General features: G+C 47.7%; 1 protein-coding gene and 1 long non-coding RNA gene across 2 annotated transcripts in view; one reads left to right on the top strand and one right to left on the bottom strand.

The window, feature by feature from the left end:
- Positions 1-2,156: 2,156 nt before the first annotated feature.
- NIPSNAP1 (nipsnap homolog 1) lies at positions 2,157-20,405 on the bottom strand. The gene is made up of 10 exons (XM_080986477.1): positions 20,128-20,405; positions 17,396-17,523; positions 15,977-16,022; positions 14,631-14,725; positions 13,627-13,697; positions 11,116-11,256; positions 9,975-10,006; positions 9,316-9,410; positions 7,771-7,854; positions 2,157-3,915 (listed from the first exon to the last, which is right to left on the bottom strand). The coding sequence occupies exons 1-10, from the start codon at positions 20,226-20,228 to the stop codon at positions 3,851-3,853; spliced, it is 858 nt and encodes a 285-aa protein (XP_080842603.1). The 5' UTR covers positions 20,229-20,405; the 3' UTR covers positions 2,157-3,850.
- Positions 7,861-21,636, top strand: part of LOC308466025 — a 118,563-nt gene continuing 104,787 nt past the window's right edge. Inside the window, exon 1 of the long non-coding RNA XR_013980601.1 lies at positions 7,861-9,235. This is a non-coding gene — a long non-coding RNA (uncharacterized lncRNA). The remainder of the gene's footprint in view (positions 9,236-21,636) is intronic.

The raw sequence follows: 21,636 nt of genomic DNA, 5'->3' as shown, positions 1-21,636 counted from the left end.
GTCTCAAAGTCTCTGAAAATCTTTAAATGAAGCGAGGTACCAGACTTTGTAATGTAGTCAGCAGTGACTAGATTATTACATGAGCACTGCTCCACAGCATTTGATATTTTCATTTACATACATTCATTCGAAATAAGATGGGTTTATGAAGCAATTCTATAATCCTCCCACCACGCTGACGAAGAATTCTAAGAAATAGTAGTCAATATCCGGAATCACTGTTCAGTGTTGGACATCATATTTGCCGAATACACAAAGCTTCACAGCTTGTCTTTCATCTTACAAAGTCTGGTACCTCACTTCATTTAAAGATTTTCAGAGACTTCGAGACTATTTGTACTTGTTGTGATTTGAAGGAATTCTATAAAGATTGTCTGTTGCGTATGTACATGGTCATCGTGTTGCCTAGACGTTGCTGACGTTCTCTTTGCAACACAGGGGTTAGGAATCACAGGCAGGCAGAGTGCTGCTGTGCTCTGGTCCTGCTTTTGGGCTCCCCACTGGGGCATCTGATTGGACGCTGAGAATAGGATGCTAGACTAGTCCTGATCTTATGTTCGCTAACCTTGCTTCAGGCTTTGCCCTGGCTCTGCTACATTCCACTGAATTGCCAACAGCTTTGCAAACAAAGCAGGCAGCTGAGAGGCAAATTACACAATGAGCAGGTGGCTGGATCCCCACACTCCTGCCTTTCTAGGCCTCAAAGGACAAGGCCCGGTTATGCCCATGACAGGGAACCTTTTCCCAGCTTGAGGGCCACGTTTCCTCCTGTGTGACCTTCTGGGGGCCACACCGACTGCTCCTAGCACAGACCTCTGCCACAAACACACATGGCAGTCCATTGCTTTCCTCTCGGCCCCCTGAAATGTATACAGCCCACACGGTGCAGCGGTTAAAAGGGTCAGACTTGGACCTGGGAGACCAGGGTTCAAATCCCCACACGTGGCCATGGCTTTGGGCCAGCCATTGTCTCCCAAGCTAAACCTTCCTTCCAGGGTTGTTGTGGGGATTAAAGGAGGAAGGGGAGAATCACATGAGCTCCTTGGAGAAAAAGGTGGGGTAGAAATACGATAGAAAAATGATAAATAAGGAATAAGGTAGGGCAGCTGGCGGTGGTAGAAAAAGTCACAGAACATAACAGACAGCGTTAAAGGTAAAGGGACCCCTGACCATTAGGTCCAGTCATGGCCAACTCTGGGGTTGCGGCGCTCATCTCGCTTTACTGGCTGAGGGAGCTGGTGTACAGCTTCCGGGTCACGTGGCCAGCATGACTAAGCCGCTTCTGGCGAACCAGAGCAGCACACGGAAACGCCGTTTACCTTCCCACCGGAGCGGTACCTATTTATCTACTTGCACTTTGACGTGCTTTCGAACAGCTAGGTTGGCAGGAGCAGGGACAGAGCAATGGGAGCTCACCCCGTCGCGGGGATTCGAACCGCCGACCTTCTGATTGGCAAGTCCTAGGCTCTGTAGTTTAACCCACAGCGCCACCCGCGTCCCTAACAGACAGCATTAAGAGGGATTAAATCCAAAGCAAGGTTCTCAGTTACTTGGTTTCTGTTTGTTGAATTTCTTTTGCAAGAACAGGAAGCGGTCCTGGCCCCGGGTCTTCATTGTCCATTATGGACAGGTACTACACCTAAACATTTTTGGTCTTCAACCTAAAAAATAATAAATCACTTCCTTTGGTCTTCCAGACTGCTGTTTCAACAGATCACCTGTTTTTGTGACCTCAGGTTGCTTCAGTTCTCTCCCTGGTCCCCCATGCATAAACAAAGTAGTACTGGGACAAAGTTCACACTCGGGTTTTGTTATGTGCTGTAAGCTGTGTTTGATACTACATATTATGTCATTTGTCTCAGAAAAAAATCAGTAAAATTCAATATAAAATGATTAATATATAGGGATGCTGTTGAAGGGATAGCTCAGTCGGTAGAGAATGAGACTCTTAATCTCAGGGTTGTGGGTTTGAGCCCCACGTTGGGCAAAAGATTCCTGTATTGCAGGGGGGCTGGACTAGATGACCCTCGTGGTCCCTTCCAACTCCACAGTTCCATGACATTTATCTACAAGTTTGGTATTTCACGGGTCTGGAGGTGAGGAAATTTTACTCCAACTCCACAATGGACAATCAATACACACTGCCACACACACAGTAGTATATTAAATATTTTATTACATGTGCAGCTAGGCTGTTTCACATGGTCCCTAGGCAGAAGAGCACTTAAAATAGTTTATTACGAACAAGCACAGCCTCACTATGCTACCCAGAGATGGGTAACTGGTCAAGAGACAAGATGCATTGTGCCAATGAGAGGACACTGTCTCTGTCCACCTCCTCTCTTAACTCGCAGCTGGGCGACCACATTTAAACCACCAGGGATTTTTCGGTCTGTGCACGTATAGAGAGACCAAGCTAAGCAGGCTAGGAGGAGGACACTTTTGGCATTCCAGAGGCTGCAGAACTACAACTTCCGGCAAGCATGGCCAGCGTGACCATGGGAGTTGTAGTTCAGCAACATCCAGCAGGTTATAAAGGTTCCCCACACCCACAGTATACATTCACTACATTCCTGAGAACGCTACCCTGTTGTGCATTATAGTCGTACCTCGGAAGTTGAATGGAAACTGTTCCGGAAGTCCATTCGACTTCCAAAATGTTTGGAAACCAGGGCATGGCTTCCGATTGGCTGCAGGAAGCTCCTGCAGCCAATGGGAAGCTGCAGAACCTGCGTTGGATGTTTGGGTTCCAAAGAATGTTCGCAAACTGGAACACTCACTTCCAGGTTTGCAGCGTTTGGGAGACAAAACGTTCAACTTGCAAGGCATTTATCTTCCGAGGTACAACTGTACAGTCATACCTTGGTTGTTGAACACCCTGGAACTGGGACACTTTGGCTCCTGAATGATCAAAACCCGGAAGAGACTGTTCTGGTTTTCAAATGTTCTTCTGGAAGCCGAACGTCTGACAGGGCTTCTGCAGCTTCCGATTGGCTGCAGGAGCTTCCTGCAACCAATCGGAAGCCGCGATTTGGAAGTCAAACACTTTGGAAGTCAAATGCACTTCTGGAACGGATTCCGTTCCGACTTCCAAGGTACAACTATTTCCTTTTAGAAAGGTTTGGAGGCTGCCTTTGCAGCGATCAAAAAGGCTATTCCAAGGATAAGAACTGTTGCGGGGTAGGGGGTGGGGAGAAAAGAGTCATTTCCTTTGTAATCCAACAATACCAGCTTAGGTGGCATTCACACCTTAAAGGGCTATGCTATTACTTTAAACCTTCATGCCCCCCCCCAATGACTTCTGGGAGCTGTGGTTTATTGAGAAGTCTCAGCAACCTTAGGAAGACCCCCTAATCCCCTCCCAGCACTACAATTCCCAGATTGGTTTAATAATCAATCCCTTCCCCCAGGGAACTCTGGGAACTGTAGTTCTAGGAGGGGAGCAGGGGCCTCTTAACAACTCTTAATATAATTGTGTGTGCCACAGCAAGCAACAGCCAGCACCCCCTAAGCAGCTTCATCTAGAGAATCATCAGCCTCCGGAACAAGCCAGACTGGGTCGTCCATCTGTGGCAACACATCAAGCCTTCAGGCTTCTCATTCAGAGTAAAAAAAAATGAGCTCAGCAGGATTCTGACACACTTTCTGAAAACCAAGAGGCTGGAAGGAAAGGGGGGGGGCGGGAGGAAGGCAAGGAGATGGGTATCTCCAGACAAAGCAACAAGAGAAGATGGGGGGCAGGAGAGAAGGTCAGAAAAGAGTTCAGAGAGGATCCAGGTGGAGGAAAACGCGGCCAGCTCAATTTCTTTTTGCGTGTTTGGTGCAGAGAGATGACAGCCTGGCGACAGCATCATTGCAAGGGGGAAATCTTCAAGGGGATCATGATTCGCGATTCCATGCTCCGGACCAGAGGCACTGCAAAAGGAAAACCCGGTGGTCACTCGGCAAGGACACAGAGCAGAGGAACCTGTCTGCCACTGCCCGCTCCACCCTCACCCTCAACAGGGAGCCCCCCACAAGCTCTCTGGTCAAAGAAAATTAATACCAAGCAATTCATAGAAGGAAGAACTTCTCCAAGGACTGAGTTCTCCCAGGGGTAATGCCAGGGTGGGGGCATTGGGAGCAGGCCAGCAGGAACTCACAAGGCGTCAGTGAAGTTAACTCTTCAAAGAGACATACGGCTCAGGCCTAGTGAGCACAGCAAGGCTTCCCAGTAGGTCTTGCCCTGATGAGGCAGTTGCGAAGACTGAAGGCCCCCACAGCTCCCTAAGTCTCCTCTTCCCCCAGGTCCTTCCCAAACAACCTGAGAATTCTCTGCCTTGTCTGTCTTTGCTATGCTCTCTTCATGCCTCTTTTGGTTCTGGGAGACCAGGGAAGAAGGAAGCTGGTCGCAACAGGAGAGGGAGACTTCCTGGCTTCTCTCTGCCTCTTGGCCCTCCTCCTCTCCAGCCTCCGATTCTGGACTGCTCTCTGCCACAGACTCTCCCTGCTCACGAAACCCGGTTACCTCTTCAGCTTCTGACACCTCCTCCTTCCAGTCTGCTCCCTCTTCTCTCTCAGACCAGCTAACTGTCCACGAGGGCAAAAGCAAGTCACCTGGTGCCAGGTGATTGACAGGTGGGATGGCCACGCCGCCTGTCAAACTTGGAGGAGGGTTGAGGAGATAAGGATTCGGCCCACTGGCCAGATCTAGTCCCGCACCCCTGGTGTGAGGGTACACCTGGATAAGCAATTCCTGAATTTCATATTCAAGCTCAAAAGAATTTTGGAAATGGGACACTAAGGATTAGGGCAGGGGTCTGCAACCTTTAAGACAAAAAGAGCCACTTGGACCCGTTTCCGAAGAAAAAAAAACTGGGGCCCCAAAACCATTGCGACATTTAAAACAAATATATCTCCGGAGCCGCGATCTGACAGCGGGCGGGAAGGTGACATCGGGACGGTGCATGACTAAAGCACGCACCGCCCCCATGCAACGTCACAGCCAGTACAGCGCCCGCCACAGTGGGGAGTGTCGGGGCACACAATGCGCCTCCTCCCCTCGCTAGTATCCGCCCCGGAGCCGCGGCAAAGGTGTAAAAGAGCCACATGCGGCTCCGGAGCCGCGGGTTGCTGACCCCTGGATTAGGGGGAGGCAAAGCTTTTTCCTGCAGAGGATGTTCAGAAAAACAGCTTCTCTAAGCTACTCAGCCAAGAGCATAAGGTCAAACAGATTCCTCACTGGCCTTGCAGACAACTTCATTGTCCAGAAAGTGGGAGAAGCAACAAGAGGAACAGCCATTTTAGATCTGGTCCTAACCAATGTTGATGATCTGGTTAGTGGGGTAGAAGTGGAAGGATCATTAGGCGCGGGTGATCATGCTCTTCTGAAGTTTACTATACAGCGTAAAGGAGCAGCCAAGCATACTAGGACTCAATTTCTTGACTTTAAGAAAGCCGACTTCATAAAACTTAGGGAAGTGCTGGGTGAGATCCCATGGACAGTAATACTAAAAGGAAAGGGAGTTCATGATGGCTGGGAGTTTGTTAAGAGGGAGATAGTAAAAGCACAACTTCAGGCAATACCAATGAGACGGAAGGTGCCTAAAGAAGCCAGGGTGGCTATCTAAAGAACTTTTAACTGAGTTAAGATTAAAAAAGGATGTGTACAAAAAATGGAAAAGGGGGGAAACCACCAAAGAGGTATTCAAACAAATAGCCAGCACGTGTAGACACAAAGTCAGAAAAGCTAAAGCACAGAATGAACTCAGGCTTGCTAGAGAGGTTAAAAGCAACAAAAAAGGCTTTTATGGGTATGTTCGTAGCAAAAGGAAGAACAAAGAAACAGTGGGGTCACTCAGAGGAGGAGATGGTGAAATGCAAACAGGGGACACAGAAAGGACTGAACTCCTCAATGCCTTCTCTGCCTCAGTCTTCTCCGATAAAGAAAACAATGCCCGACCTGAAGAATTTGGAGCAAATGATTCAGCAGAGGAAACACAGCCCAGAATAACTAAGGAGATAGTACAAGAATACTTGGCTAGTTTAGATGTATTCAAGTCTCCAGGGCCAGATGAACTGCATCCAAGAGTATTAAAAGAACTGGCAGATGTGATCTCAGAACCACTGGCAGTCATCTTTGAGAATTCGTGGAGAACAGGCGAAGTCCCAGCAGACTGGAGGAGGGCAAATGTTGTCCCTATTTTCAAAAAGGGGAAAAGAGAGGACCCAAATAATTAGCGCCCAGTCAGTCTGACATCAATACCAGGGAAGATTCTGGAGCAGATCATTAAGCAAACAGTCTGTGAGCACCTAGAAAGGAATGCTGTGATCACCAATAGTCAGCATGGATTTCTGAAAAATAAGTCATGTCAGACTAACCTGATCTCATTTTTTGACAGAATTACAAGCCTGGTAGATGAAGGGAACGCAGTGGATGTAGCCTACCTTGATTTCAGCAAGGCATTTGACAAGGTGCCCCATGATATTCTTGTAAAGAAGCTGGTAAAATGTGGTCTTGACTATGCTACCACTCAGTGGATTTGTAACTGGCTGACTGACCGAACCCAAAGGGTGCTCATCAATGGTTCCTCTTCATCCTGGAGAAGAGTGACTAGTGGGGTGCCACAGGGTTCTGTCTTGGGCCCGGTCTTATTCAACATCTTTATCAACGACTTGGATGATGGACTCAAGGGCATCCTGATCAAATTTGCAGATGACACCAAACTGGGAGGGGTGGCTAACACCCCAGAGGACAGGATCACACTTCAAAACGACCTTGACAGATTAGAGAACTGGGCAAAAACAAACAAGATGAATTTTAACAGGGAGAAATGTAAAGTATTGCACTTGGGCAAAAAAAATGAGAGGCACAAATACAAGATGGGGGACACCTGGCTTGAGAGCAGTACATGTGAAAAGGATCTAGAAGTCTTGGTTGACCACAAACTTGACATGAGCCAACAGTGTGACGCGGCAGCTAAAAAAGGCAATGCAATTCTGGGCTGCATCAATAGGAGTATAGCATCTAGATCAAGGGAAGTAATTGTGCCACTGTATTCTGCTCTGGTCAGACCTCACCTGGAGTACTGTGTCCAGTTCTGGGCACCACAGTTCAAGAAGGACACTGACAAACTGGAACGCGTCCAGAGGAGGGCAACCAAAATGGTCAAAGGCCTGGAAACGATGCCTTATGAGGAACGGCTAAGGGAGCTGGGCATGTTTAGCCTGGAGAAGAGGAGGTTAAGGGGTGATATGATAGCCATGTTCAAATGTATAAAAGGATGTCACATAGAGGAGGGAGAAAGGTTGTTTTCTGCTGCTCCAGAGAAGCGGACACGGAGCAATGGATCCAAACTACAAGAAAGAAGATTCCACCTAAACATTAGGAAGAACTTCCTGACAGTAAGAGCTGTTCAACAGTGGAATTTGCTGCCAAGGAGTGTGGTGGAGTCTCCTTCTTTGGAGGTCTTTAAGCAGAGGCTTGACAACCATATGTCAGGAGTGCTCTGATGGTGTTTCCTGCTTGGCAGGGGGTTGGACTTGATGGCCCTTGTGGTCTCTTCCAACTCTATGATTCTATGATTCTAAGCACCAGGGACTCTGCGTCAGGGACTCTGTGGATGCAGGAGAGATCAGCCGAGGCAGGGAGTGCAAAATAAGTGCTCTTATCTCTGTCTCATTCCCAAAGCCTGTCATTGGCTCTGGGCTGGTTCCCCCTGCTGTTGCTCTCCTACCTTGCAAGCCATCAGCCCTGAGTACCAGCCACCAGCGTTGAAAAAGATGCCTCACCTGTATAGTAAACGTTCTCATCCCACCCTCGCTTTCTCCAGGCAGCGTTCCTCGTCTCCTCTCGAGACTGCAGGTCCCTGTAGGCTAGAAGGACAGCAAACCACTACATCACAGGAAAGCTCATCGACGTGGGAAGCTTTTCGGCTGCTGCATAAAGTGCTTGACTCATGTTAAGCAGCAGAAAAAGCTAATGCAGTCTTGGCAGACCACAAGCATAACATGAGGCAACAGTGTGATGCAGCAGCAAAATAAGCTAACGCTATTTTAGGCTCCATCAACAGTATAGTGTCCAGACCAAGAGAAGTCATAGTACCACTCTATTCTGCCTTGGTTAGACCACACCACACAGTTCTGGGCACCACAATTTAAGAAGGATATTGACAAGCTGGAAAGGGGGCAGAGAAGGGCAACCAAGACATGATCTAGGGTCTGGGAATCAAGCCCTATGAGGAACAGTTGAGGGAAATCGGGTATGTCTAGACTGGAAAAGAGCAGGCTGAGAGGAGATACGATACGGAACTGGCGAAATTGACATACAAACTGCGAGACAAGGACAACTGTGACTTTAAAGAAGAATGGGAACTTTTTACAAATTACTTTAAAAAAACAACAACAAAATGAATTGGACTCCTTGGAAGGTTTTGAACAAACATACACAAATTTATAATTGTTAACATAAAAGATAGATAATTTAAGGATCTTTACAATTTTACAATATGCAGAGAATAATATGTGTTGAAAAACCAGAGAGGGGAGCTGAGGAAAGTCTGGGGTGTGGGTGTGTGGGAGGGACAGTTTTTCTGGGGAGGGCGGAAGGAAAAAATGGGGGGGGGGTGGAAATGAAGATGATAAGTTTTTGATAATTTGTTATGTTGAAATTCTTAATAAAAGCTATTTTTTTTATTAAAAAAAGAGAGGAGATATGATAGCCATCTTCAAAAATCTCAAGGCGGGGAGTGTCACATGGAAGAAGGAACAAGCTCTGGAGGGCAGGACACAAACTAATGGCTTAAAATTACAAGAAAGGAGATTCTGGCTAAACATCAAGAAGAACTTTATGACAGTTAAGAGCTGTTTGACAACGGTCTTCCTCGGGAGGTTGTGAACTCTCCTTCCTTGGAAGGTTTTCAAGCAGAGGTTGGACGGCCATCTATCATGGATGCTTTAGCTGAGATTCCTGCATGGCAGGGGGCTGGACTTGATGACCCTTGGCGGTCCCCTTCTATACAATTCTCTGTTTCTATGAAATGTACAGAAAGGCAGGCAGTTAAGGGGTAACCCAATGGAGCTCATGGCCACAGGCTTTTTTGAGAGTGGTGCAGGGCTGTCTTCCCCTGAGACCAGCTGTTCTCAACCTGTGAGTCCCCAGATGTTGTTGGACTACAACTCCCATCATCCCTGAGCTCTGGCCTTGCTAGCTAGGGGTGATGGGAGTTGTAGTCCAACAACATCTGGGGACCCACAGGTTGAGAACTGCTGCCCATGACCCTCTGGATCTTTTGGACTACAACACATTTCATGAGCCCCATTTGGGCAGCCACCTACCCCACAAGTGGTGCACGATGTACAGCTCCCCGATCTGTGAGAAGAAGCCACCCACAGCTTCCTGGTTCTCCTGGCGATATTTAATGGCCCGCGCCCTGTTCACCAGTCAAGAGAGAGGGCAAGACGCAAGCAAGTTATAAATGAATTGCTATCATTGGCCATTTCTGCCCCACCCAAAGAGATAACGGCAAACCTGCACTTGCCCCACGACTTCAGGGGTGTAGCCCTCCGGAGGTTATGGTCCTCCAACTCCCAGCCAGCAGGCAACATGGCCCCAAGTGAGGGATGATGGGAGCTATAGTCCAACAGCATGGGGTGGGCACAGGCTCTCCAGCTATGCAATGGGTGCATTGCTTCCTTCGCAGTGTGCATAAAAATGCATGCAGCACAGAAAGCAACGTACAAAAGCAATGCCTTAAGGGGAAATGGCAAAACTGTCGCTTTCACTTTTACCTAATGAGCAAAGTCTATGTATTAGTAGAAATGAGCACTGAAAAGCTGGTGGGTTTTTAAAGGATATATATATATATATATATATATATATTTGTAAGAACATAGAAACCAGCATTTCCAAAAATCTCTAAGCAGTAAACAACAACAACAACCCACTTATGTGGCGGATATGTGGCACATTCAATGTATTTGAAAAATCTGCTTACCAGTTATTTCCCCACTCAATCATGGTCCCAGGCTGAAAGCAAAAGGGAGAGGTGATGTACACAGCTTGTAGTTATGATTGCAAAAATTCAGGGAAAGCTCTCTCGAAGAGTTGTGGTGAGCTTCCCAAGCTCAATTTTTGGGGCATATCCATATATAGCTTCATCGATGCACAGGAAACTGAAGTGGTGCTTCAGAAACCTACTAAAGGGCGGGAAACTACAAGGAGGAAGCAGTTGGAGGGAATGACTTATTGTTTCAGTTGTCTCTACACTAATGCACAGCGTATGGGAAACAAGCAAGTCGAATTTGAGCTTTTAACACACGATGGAAAATATGACCTAACAGACATTACTAAAACCTGGTGGGATGAGACTCATGACTGGAATGTAGAAATTGAGGGGTATAACCTATTCAAAAGGAATACAGTGGTACCTCGGGTTACATATGCTTCGGGTTACATATGCTTCAAGTTACAGACTCCGCTAACCCAGAAATAGTACCTCGGGTTAAGAACTTTGCTTCAGGATGAGAACATTAATTGTGCGGCGCTGCCATGACAGCAGCGGGAGGCCCCATTAGCTAAAGTGGTGCTTCAGGTTAAGAACAGTTTCAGGTTAAGAACGGACCTCCGGAACGAATTAAGTACTTAACCCAAGGTACCACTGTAGACCAAACAGGAAGGGGAGAGGAGATGCATTGTACGTAAAGGACATGTACACTAGTGAAAAGATCCATGACCTGGAGCACAGAAGGCAAATTGAGAGTATATGGGAAAAAACTGTAGGAGAGCGAAACAACAGTGACCTTCCAGTGGGGGGTCTGCTATAGACCTACAAGCCAGACTGAAGACTTGGATGATGCCTTCCTAGAGCAGATTATTACCAAACATTCAAAATGGAGGGATACAGTAGTCATAGGAGACTTCAACTATCCCGATACCTGTTAGAACTCAATTTCTGCTGAGAATGCAAGGTCCAACAAACTCCTGAATTGCCTCGCTGACCATATGCTTTCCCAGAAGAGTGTCAGATGATCCGAGGGCTCATGTAGATTTCATATTGGCAGAAATGTTCCAGGAGATATTAGTATACTGAGCCGTAACATCCGTCCCCTTCCCAAGATTCACCCCCCAGAACTCACTTTCAGCTTGTACGTCCTCAGTTCATAGATATTGGGCCCAGGTCGTGGCAAAGGTTCATTCCAAAAGCTGAACTCCAAGAGCAGCTGGTTTCTTCGGGACAACAGCATTTTGCTCCTCTCCTTCCGGAATTCCAGGTACTCCTGGAAAGGGGAAAGATCAGAAGGGTCACTTGGGCACTTAGCTGTGGGCTTTCAGTACTTTCCATGGGAGGGGGACATGATCGAAGAGAGTGGGCTAGTGTTGTGCTGTGTAAGCATGGGATTTGGTTCTTTCAAGCAAGTTTCTAGTTCTCATTGACGTGAAAGTCATATGTTGACAGTACTTATATGTCGGATGGTTACTGTTTGGGTTATCCCAGCCACAATTTGAAGGTGACCTGGAAACTGCAACTAATCCAGAATGCAGCAGCTGGACAGGTGACTGGGAGTGGCTGCCGAGACCCTGTAACACCGGTTCTGAAAGACCTACATTGGCTCCCAGTACATTTTCAAGCACAATTCAAAGTGTTGGTGCTGACCTTTAAAGCCCTAAACGGCCTCGGCCCATTATACCTGAAGGAGCATCTCCATTCCCATCGTTCAGCCGGAGGTCCAGCTCTGAGGGCCTTCTGGCAGTTCCCTCCGTGCAAGAAGTGAGGTTGCAGGGAACCAGGCAAAGGGCCTTCTTGGTAGTGGCGCCTGCCCTGCGGAACGCCCACCCATCAGATGTCAAGGAAATAAATCTGACTTTTAGAAGACATCTGAAGGCAGCACTGTATCAGGACGTTTTTAATGATTGACGGTTTATTGTGCTTTTACCGTATTTTTCGCTCTATAGGGCGCACCTAGTTTTTTGGGGGAGGAAATAAAGGGGGGGAAATTATTTTCCCCCCCAAGCCCCAAAGAGCAAAGAAGCCAAGACAGCCAGCAGGATCCATCCCGATGGCTGTCTTGGCTTCCTCTTTAGCCACGCACAACCTCTCCAGCCGGGAGAGGCAGCGCACGTCTTTGGCAGAAGCCAAGACAGCTAGCGGGATAGATCCCGCTAGCTGTCTTGGCTTCCTTTTTAGCCATGGGGCTGGGGCTGGGGCGGGGGAAGCCCAAGCTTCCCCCGACCCCAGCCCCCAGAACGGGTCTGGGAGTGGGGGCGAGGTTACGCGCAACCTCGCCTTCGCTCCCAGAGCTTGCTGCTATCCGCAAGCCTGGAGAGTGAGAGGGGTCAGTGCTCACCAACCCCTCTCTCTCTCCAGGCTTCAGCGAAAGCTTGCATTCGCTCCATAGGACGCGCACACATTTCCCCTTCATTTTTGGAGGGGAAAAAGTGCGTCCTATAGAGTGAAAAATATGGTAATTCTGTTGGGAGCCACCGAGAGTGGCTGGGGAAACCCAGCTAGATGGGCGGGGTATAATAAATTATTATAGTTAGCCAGGGACTTGAACCAGGGGTCAGAGGCACAAGCCTAACACTCTACCCAGAGGGTAATCAATGTTGTAGGGCCACAACTCAGTGGTAGAGCATCTGCTATATATGCAGAAGATCCCAGAACATCTCCATGTTAGGCTGAGAGAAACTCCCTCTCTGAAACCCTGGAGAGCTGCTGCCAGTCAGAGTATACAACACTAAGCTCGACGGACCAAAGGTCTGACTCAGTTCAAGGCAGCCTTCCCATGTAGGCAGGTTCCAGATGTCCCATCATTCTTGATCGAGGGCCATGCTGGCTGGGCCAATGGGAGTTGGGGACCCCAACATCTGGAAGGCATCGCCTTGGCTACCCAACTGTGCCATTAAGATTGCTGCTGGCTCTTTGCTGCAGAGACCAGCTAGCCAGATGTGGCCTGGCACTGGCACCGTCGGCTTGCCAGAAGTGTTGAGATTTCATTCCTCCGTTGCTGCTGATGTGTGACTGTTTTCCTCACATGTCTGGGTTGACATTCCAGTGTGTTGGAGTCATGAGAACGGAAGATCAGTTTACAGTGGTACCTCAGGTTACATACGCTTCAGGTTATATACGCTTCAGGTTACAGACTCCGCTAACCCAGAAATAGTGCTTCAGGTTAAGAACTTTGCTTCAGGATGAGAACAGAAATCGTGCTCCAGCGGTGCGGTAGCAGGAGGCCCCATTAGCTAAAGTGATGTTTCAGGTTAAGAACAGTTTCAGGTTAAGAACGGACCTTCGGAACGAACTAAGTTCTTAACCTGAGGACCACTGTACACTGTTCCGTTATGTTGTGCTATTGCATTTTCTGTTCTCTCTCGGATGAGAAGGAGAGAGGAGCCATGATTCCTCTGTTCTGTAACATTTGATCTTGTACATAATAAATTAGCTTAGAATTCTACACCTGAAGTCCAGCTTCTTCTTTGAACTCTGCTATGTTTGTGTGTGCGTATATCTTCAGATATATGTCGCAGTAGCGACTCAGGACAGAAGGGTGATGAATCATCCCGTGGGGCGCTTTGGAGGGGAAGACGCAGTTCCCTGGTGTTTTCCCAACAAACAGTACATCTGGAGAAGAGAGACCTGCGCTTGGTACCTGGTTCTGTTTCAGCTTGTTCATGCAGTCCACGAGGGCCGGGTAGCCACCGGTGAATCGCCAGAGATGCACTAGGACAAGAAGAAAAGAGCCTCAAATCCTTGCAAGCCCAAAGGGATAGGCAAGAAACCCCATTTGAAAGCGATTACCCACGTGGCTCACTGCTAGAGCACCCCTTTTGCATACAGGTGATTGTGGTTGATCAAGTCCTGAAATTCCCTTTTTTATTGGGAGGAGGAAGGGCTGAATCTCAAGGGCCTCCTTAGGGAATGCACACAGCATGTAGTAATTGTGGATGTACTGCTCTTGCACATGGAGGTTCTGATTAGAGGCAGTGGCTAATGGATTACACCGGCAGGGGTCAGCAAACTTTTTCAGCAGGGGGTCCGTCCACTGACCCTCAGACCTTGTGGGGGGCCAGATTATATTTTGAAAAGGGGGGAAAAATGAACGAATTCCTATGCCCCAGCAATAACCCAGAGATGCATTTTAAATACAGTGATACCTTGGGTTAAGTATTTAATTCGTTCCGGAGGTCCATTCTTAACCTGAAACTGTTCTTAACCTGAGGTACCACTTTAGCTAATGGGGCCTCCCGCTGCTGCCGCGCCGCCGGAGCACGATTTCTGTTCTCATCCTGAAGCAAAGTTCTTAACCCGAGATACTATTTCTGGGTTAGTGGAGTCTGTAACCTGAAGCGTATGTAACCTGAAGCGTATGTAACCCGAGGTACCACTGTAAAAGGGCACATTCTACTCATGTAAAAACATGCTGATTCCCAGACCGTCCGCGGGCTGGATTTAGAAGGTGATTGGGCCGGATCCAGCCCCTGGGCCTTAGTTTGCCTACCCATGGATTATGGGTTTGTTTGTTTGTTTTAAAGATGGAAGGGGAGAAAGGGCTGAATCGCTACGGCTCCCCGAGTCATATGCAATGAACTTTCTGTCAAGGCAGAACTCGAAGGCCCCTAAACCCACCCTGCGTGGTTGGCCCTGCCCCCTCACCTGCCTGGTCCTGTTCACCATACCAAGTATTCCAGTTGCCAACCAGGTCGCAGGGGTAGTCCGAGTCCGAGTGCAGCTTTGGAAGTACCTGCTCCCTGCAAAACAGACATGGAATTGACAGGCAAGGTGGGGATAGCCAAGGCTCACATTTATTATTAGCAGCAATTATGAATAACAATACCTATAGCATCACCTTAGTCCACATACGTATGTCCCCACAACCACTTTGACCGGCAGAAATGGCACTGTTACAAGTATCACATAATGTCTGTTCCGCATTTGTAAAAACTAAATATTTTTGTGTGGCAGCACCTTTACTTTTGTTTTTTATGATTTTCAGTTTTATACATTTCAATAATTTTACAATCATTTTAACATTTCAAAACATGACTTCCTCCCCCCCCCCTTTCTGCGGTTGCTTAAATTATTCCCCCCCCCACGCATATTACAAATTAACTTAATTTACTCATCTACTTTAAACATATACTCTTATAAAACTGCAGGTTATTACAATAATCCTGCCAATGTTCTTATTATCTGTTTGTAAATAATCAATAAACAATTTCCATTCTTTTATAAAAAGGTTGTTATCGTGATTTCTTTTTTTCCTGGTAAGTTTTGCCATTTCTGCATATTCCGTAAGTTTTTGTACCCATTCTTCTTTCTCTGGGACTTCTTGTTCTTTCCATTTTTGGGACAAGTAACATTCTTGCCACTGTAGTCGCATACATGAATAAATTTCTATAAAGTTTGGGTAGTTCTGTCCCTATAATTCCCCCAAACACCGACACTTTGGAACTCCCTGCCTGTGAAGGCAGCTGCCTTCACAAGAGGACCTAGTATTATGAAAAGTTGAGAAGCGTCTCTCTCTCTCTCCCCCCACAATTTAATACACCTCTAGCTATTGTAGTTGTCAGACCACCGTAAACAGTTAAAATTGTTAGTAGGACTAGAATATCACTTGTAGCGAATAAGGGTGAATTTTGGACATAATGGAAGAGGTAAAAGATTTGGTTCATCATAAAAGATGCCAGAGGAAATGATTAATAATAGGACCCACAAAGGGGAGGATGGAAGTCCAGGAGATTCCTTGGAACCTTGTTTTTACGATTTACGCTTGATATATCTCTGTAAAATTTCAATCTGAAAAACCAAATAAATAAATAAATATTTTAAAAGGAATGGAGTCTCCGGGAAGATGGAGTAGGTACTGGACGGCTCCCTGAACCCTGCAGCAAAATGCCTGCTTGTGGAGTTTTACTACTGAATTGCCCTATACTGTCGTTAGGCCTTTTAAATAACCTCTCTTCTCAATCTCAGAATTCCCGACAGCGGGAGAGACTTACGTCAGGCTGTTATAGGCATCCAGGCACTCAGGTTTCACATTGTGGACTGAAATGACAAAGGAAACAGTTGCGTTTGGCTTAGTATCAAATGCAAAGTAAGAGGGAGGGAGGAAGAGCGGAGGAAGCCTGCAGCAAAACAGTCTCCTTGAACAGGACCAACTCGTTCCCCTGGTGATCTAGCAGGGAAATTCGTGGCTGCCCCACAGCAAGCATTCTGCACCGAATAAATAACAATACATTTCCTGAAGCAACAAGTATTCTGTCCAGATAAAAGACGCATCAAGAATCCAGATTCTATTCCAGAATCCGGATCCTATTCTCAAATTCTCAAGTAATGGCAACAGGGTGTTTTTATTTTTGAAATGGAATCCTAGAACTGTAGAGGTGGAAGGCAACCAAGGGTCATCTAGTCCAAACCCCTGGCGAGACAGGAATCATGGCTAAAGAATCCCTGACAGACGGCCATCCCACCCCTGTTTAAAAATCTCCAATGAAGGAGAGGCCATGACCTTCCAAGGGAGCCCATTCCACTGCCAAACAACTTCAAACGTTCTTCTGAACGCTTTGTCAGAATCTCCTTTCTTGTTGTTTGAATCCATTGGTTTGGGGGTCCTATCTCTCTGGAGCAGCAGAAAAACAGCTTGCTCCATGTGACAGCCCTTCAGATATTTGAAGATTATTCTGTGTGCATTATTCCTGCCTAACATAATTCTGAATGTCTGTCTGTTTGCCTGTTTGTTTAGTATTTGCATCTTGCACAGAATTTGGAACTTCTTGGAGGCAAGGAACAGATTGGGCAGTGGGAGGGTGGTTTGAGTAAGTCTGCCATGGACGCTGATAGGAGATTGGTTGGAAGCAGGCCGCAAAAAGTCACTATATCACAGACAACAGAGACTGTCAACGTAGTTTCTGTAATCATGAGGTTGAGAAACCTGACTTGCTCCACCCCCCAACCAATGCCTTAATTTTCAGCGTTTTCTCCTTCATCCTTTTACAACACCTGACATCCATTCATCTCCCATTTGAGAGGCAACCATCAATTGAGACAGCCTCCCCAGATCCAGAGAAACATCTGGAGAGACCTAATTGGACTAGAGACTTTCTAGATGAGGATGAATCCTGACAAGACAGAAGTACTGTTTTTGGGGGACATTTTAAAAATATTTAAGTTTTCAGAAAGCCAAAGTTCTGCACCAAGAAGGTTCCATGGTTTTTACGCAAAGCATGGAAGGCTCTTCGTCGATCACCCACCTCCCCAAGCTGCTCTGCTGAACAGAAGATGCGAAATCTGTTGCTGCTGCTTACAGTCCTTACCCGCGGACCAGCCCTTGGCCCTCACCCGTGCAGAAAGCAACACAGAGGCTTACGACAAGAGCAGAGGGGAAAGCAAGCTTAGGGACGAGGGGGGTGGCGGCTCACACTGGATCTTGTACAAGTGGTTGGTCTCTTTCTTTGACAGGAGGTTGGAATGGGCATCCTTTCGGGGGTCCACTTTGTGGACAAAGAGGGAACGGAACCAGCTGCTTTCGTGGTCTTTGGAGTACTCCCTGAAAGAAAATGCAGGTGTCAGAAAGGCAACCCACCAAAGGGAGGAGATGGCAGCCTTCGCAGCAAAACATCTGGACCAGGTTTCTGAATTGCTACTCGCCTGGTTGCCTATGGCGAGTGAGAAATCACCTCCAGGCAACCAAGGAACAGGATGAATGTCAATTCATTACTTCTCAAAGGCAAATAATGAATTTCAGTCCCTGCATAATCAGCATAAGGGTTCTGAAGCAAGTAGCCTTCCTTGTTTTAAGTTATTATGCCCTTGTGTCGTGGATAATTCTGCATCAGTTCGCATGGGCTCTTAAAAACGAGCTGGTGGAGGATGAATGGAGCATTTTGCATCTTGGAAAACTATGCTACTGGTTTACCGTATTTTTTGCTCTAGAAGACACACTTTTCCCCCTTCAAAAATTAAGGGGAAATGTGTGTGCGTCTTATGGAGCAAATGCAGGCTCCTTGGCTTCAGCGATAGCAACGCAAAGCGTTTGAAGCACAGAGGGAGAGCTCCCCCCGCGCTCCGGAGGCTTCGCGTTGCTTTCGCTGAAGCCGTCTGAAGCCCCCCGCTGCGCTCCGGGGGCTTCAGGCAGCTATCTGCAAGCCTTCGGAGCGCAGCAGGAATTCCCGCTGCGCTCCGAAGGCTTGCGGATAGCCGTCTGAAGCCTGGAGAGTGAGAGGGGTCGGTGCACACCGATCCCTCTTGCTCTCCAGGCTTCGCTTCGCTGGAGAAGCGCTGCACAGTTTTCTCTCTCTGCGCAGCGCCCCTTCAGCGAAGCGGGAGGAGAAATGGAAGGGGCTCCGTTTCTCCTGCCGCATCGCTGAAGGGGCGCTGAGCGAAGTGGGAGGAGAAATGGAAGGGGCTCCGTTTCTCCTGTCGCATCGCTGAAGGGGCGCTGAGCGAAGTGGGAGGAGAAATGGAAGGGGCTCCGTTTCTCCTGCCGCATCGCTGAAGGGGCGCTGAGCAGAGAGGGGGAGAATTATTTTTTTCCTGTTCTCCCCCTCCTATGGTCCGATACGTCCTATAGAGCAAAAAATACGGTACTTTAGTTTCGTGTACCAGATTGCTCCAAGCTTCATTCCCAGCTGTGAAATGGGAACAGCTGAAAACATTTTTGTTCCAGCAAGCCTATCCAGACATGCAGAATGTCAACATCTGTTTTAACCTGCTTTTTACCTTATTGTTCATTTTAAAATTATTTTAAAAGTTTTTTTTTAATTAATGGTAATTTTAACGTTTTGCTCTTTTTGCAAACTGCTTTGAGTTGTTATTACAATCCATCGGTATATAAATCTTGTGAAATAGAGTGAAATGTGAATCAGGACAGACCCCTCATTTCACCTCTTCCCCCCCCCCCAAAAAAATCTAGGAGATGGAGAATAATAATACAGAACTACCTCACAAGGTTGTTTGTATGGATAACTGACATGAAAGGGAAGTTTATGGTACAAATATGCTTATATAGACATTCTGATCAACCTTCTCTCTCTTAAGCTCTCCCCACGTAAAAATAAAATATCTATCTGCAAAAGCTGCGAAATAAAAAATGAACGGCTTCTCTCAAACACAGCTCTACCGAGCAACGGGTACCATTATCTAAGATGGCAACTAGATAAATAAAGAGGGGGGGGGGGAGAGACCCTTTCTTTGCAGCCAAGACCTTTGCACCAACGTTGGTCATTCATTAACTTCAGAAAATAGATGGTAAACAATCCATCAGGGAGGCGCGGCTAACTCAACAGGATTCCCACTGGCCCCTTCAGGGGCTGTGACTATGTGAACATGGACACCAGGGTTCCCCAACCTGGTGCCCTCCAGCCATAAGATGCTGGGGTTGGTGGCAGCTGGATCCAAAACTGCTGGAAGGCACCAAGTTGGAAAAGACTGACCTGTTAGCCAAGGGCTCATAGCTAATCTATAGTCCAAAATTCCAGCTTTCGAAATAATTTGTTACTTACAGCACAAGCCTAATAAGTCCATCTACTCAGACAAAAATCCTGCTGGATTCAGTGGGGCTTACTTGCAGGTCAATGGGATTAGCTTTGCAGCCTAAGGCATCATAGACTCTTAAGAGTTGGAAGGGACCCAAGGGGCATCTAGTCCAACCCCCTGCAATGCAGAAATCTCAGCTGAAGCATCCATGACAGACAGGAGAGTGGGGAAAAGAGAAGACTCTCAAAACTTGCAAGAATCAAGCAAACGAGCATTTTAAAACAGGGTTGCATCCAACCAAGTCAAGAGCAGGCCCCTTGAAGTTCATGGCACTAGGTTAAGTAACGTCCATTCATTTCAATGGGCTTCCTAGGAGTAGGACCCCAATGTTGGATACGACCCCAAAGTCCACTGCGTTTTAAGAGCTTCCAAGGCCAGGCCTCACCAGCCCTCCAAGGGCGCAAAGTGAAAACGATCCTTTTCCTTCCTCCCGGGTTTGTTGCGATCCTAAGGAAGGCTTGATCTCCCCCCCCCCCCAGCCTCCTGGAGATTAACCCTTTGCCACCCGGGGAGCGCCCGTGGCGCAACCAAAGGCGCAAGACTTTGGGCATGGAGAAGTGCGCAAGGCAGCATCGGGGGTGGGCTCCGGGTGGGGAGGGGAGGGCAAGCTGCTCACCGGCCCCCGCCGCTCCCGCGGGCCAGGCAAGGGTCTCCGCCCCGCAGCGCCGCCAGCAGCAGCAAGCGCCGCGCCGGCATCCCGCACGCCCACGTCGCCATCTTCGCTCTCGCCCGCGGCTCCAGCAAGACCCGGACGAGAGGAGGGAAGAGGAGGCGCCGCCGCCGCCGCAGCGACGCTTTGGGGCGGATCTCGGTGCTCCGATGCGGCACACGCCCCCCGCTCGTGGGAGGGACCCCTGGGGTCTCCTTACAGCCGCAAGGGGGCGTCAGCGGCCGGCAGCCTTCATACGGACTAGCCACCTGACGCCATCCCTTTAAAGCGCGTTCGAAGGGCACGCTTTCCCGCAAGGGATTCTGGGCCGTGTAGTTCACCCCTCGCGGAATTACAATGGCCGGCTGCCCCTTCACAAACTACAGCGCCCAGAATTCTTTGGGCGGGGGAAATGCTTCGAAGGTTGCAGCGTTTGGGGCTTTTTTTTTTTTAAGTTTAGAGAAAAGGCAACACGACAAAAGTTTGCAGAAGTATGCATGGCACTGGGGAAAAGCTGTTCTCCTGTGAGTTCAACAGCATTCTTGGTGCCTTAGCTTCACAGGTTTTAAACTTTGTCCCAAGGACTTTTTAACTTTCTGATGTTTTGCCGCTGCTTAATATAACTAGTGATCCGCGCCCGCCAATAAACAAAATTCCAGCTAGTTTGAGGAACGGTTGGCTTGCTTGGGAAAGCTGATCTCATAACGCTAGCACTCATCATCATCAGTATTTATCTGTTGTTTCATACGCGAAATCCCTGATATAGAAAAACAGGGGTGGTTGGCTTTTGCTGCCCAACTCCCCAAGGGACTGACTCCCCTAAGTCCATGATCCGTCAGAGATGAATGGATGGAGGCAGGAGGCAGTGAAAGCAAGGCAGATCTTTATTTTTCTGTTGCAACAGAGCTCCCTCCACTCCTAGCAAGGAGGCAAGAGAGATCCAGAGCCCAGAAGAAACATCTCTTTTAATCGTTTGCATTTTGGCGTGGAGAAGAGGGACATCCTCTCTACAGTCAGAAATTACATCTCACAGAAAGTGGGGTTGCTGTGGCTCATGCTGGCCAAGGTGTATTATTCCTGAATATTTAGGAAGTTTTACATACCGGTAGTTCCAGACACAGTTTACACAAACATTAGCATAAGACAATCAGGATGCATGTCAGATATCCCTCAATGCAGAGCATCTGGACGAACAATGGCAATACAAAGGAGGTTCATAGATATAGGAGAGGAATCCCTTCAGGAACTTTTCTTGGTTGCTAGCTGCCTACCTGTTCTCAGGCAAGGGGGATTAAGGAGGCAGAGGGAATATTTAGTTTTTAGGAGAGCAAAGATGGCTTTTGGATTGTTCTCCAGTACTATTTTAGACATGTGGTGTATATACTTATGTGTGTGTGTTTACCTTGTGCAATTATCAACATTTATTCTATATTTGAGACCTTAGAATTTCTATAACACCCGTAAGCAGTTTACATA

Source organism: Podarcis pityusensis (genome assembly GCF_964106645.2).
Source record: "Podarcis pityusensis genome assembly, chromosome: 16".
In the NCBI taxonomy this organism is placed as follows: domain Eukaryota; kingdom Metazoa; phylum Chordata; class Lepidosauria; order Squamata; family Lacertidae; genus Podarcis; species Podarcis pityusensis.
The sequence above is the reverse complement of the archived record's forward strand: the minus strand, read 5'-3'. Positions and strand labels throughout refer to the sequence as shown.

Coding starts and splice junctions, on each gene's coding strand:
- NIPSNAP1 (XM_080986477.1), bottom strand. CDS start 20,228: ATGGCGACGTGGGCGTGCGGGATGCCGGCGCGGCGCTTGCTGCTGCTG. Junction 16,023..17,395: donor CCACTTGTACAAGATCCAGT/GTGAGCCGCCAC, acceptor TTGTCATTTCAG/TCCACAATGTGAAACCTGAG. Junction 14,726..15,976: donor GATGCCTATAACAGCCTGAC/GTAAGTCTCTCC, acceptor TCTGTTTTGCAG/GGAGCAGGTACTTCCAAAGC.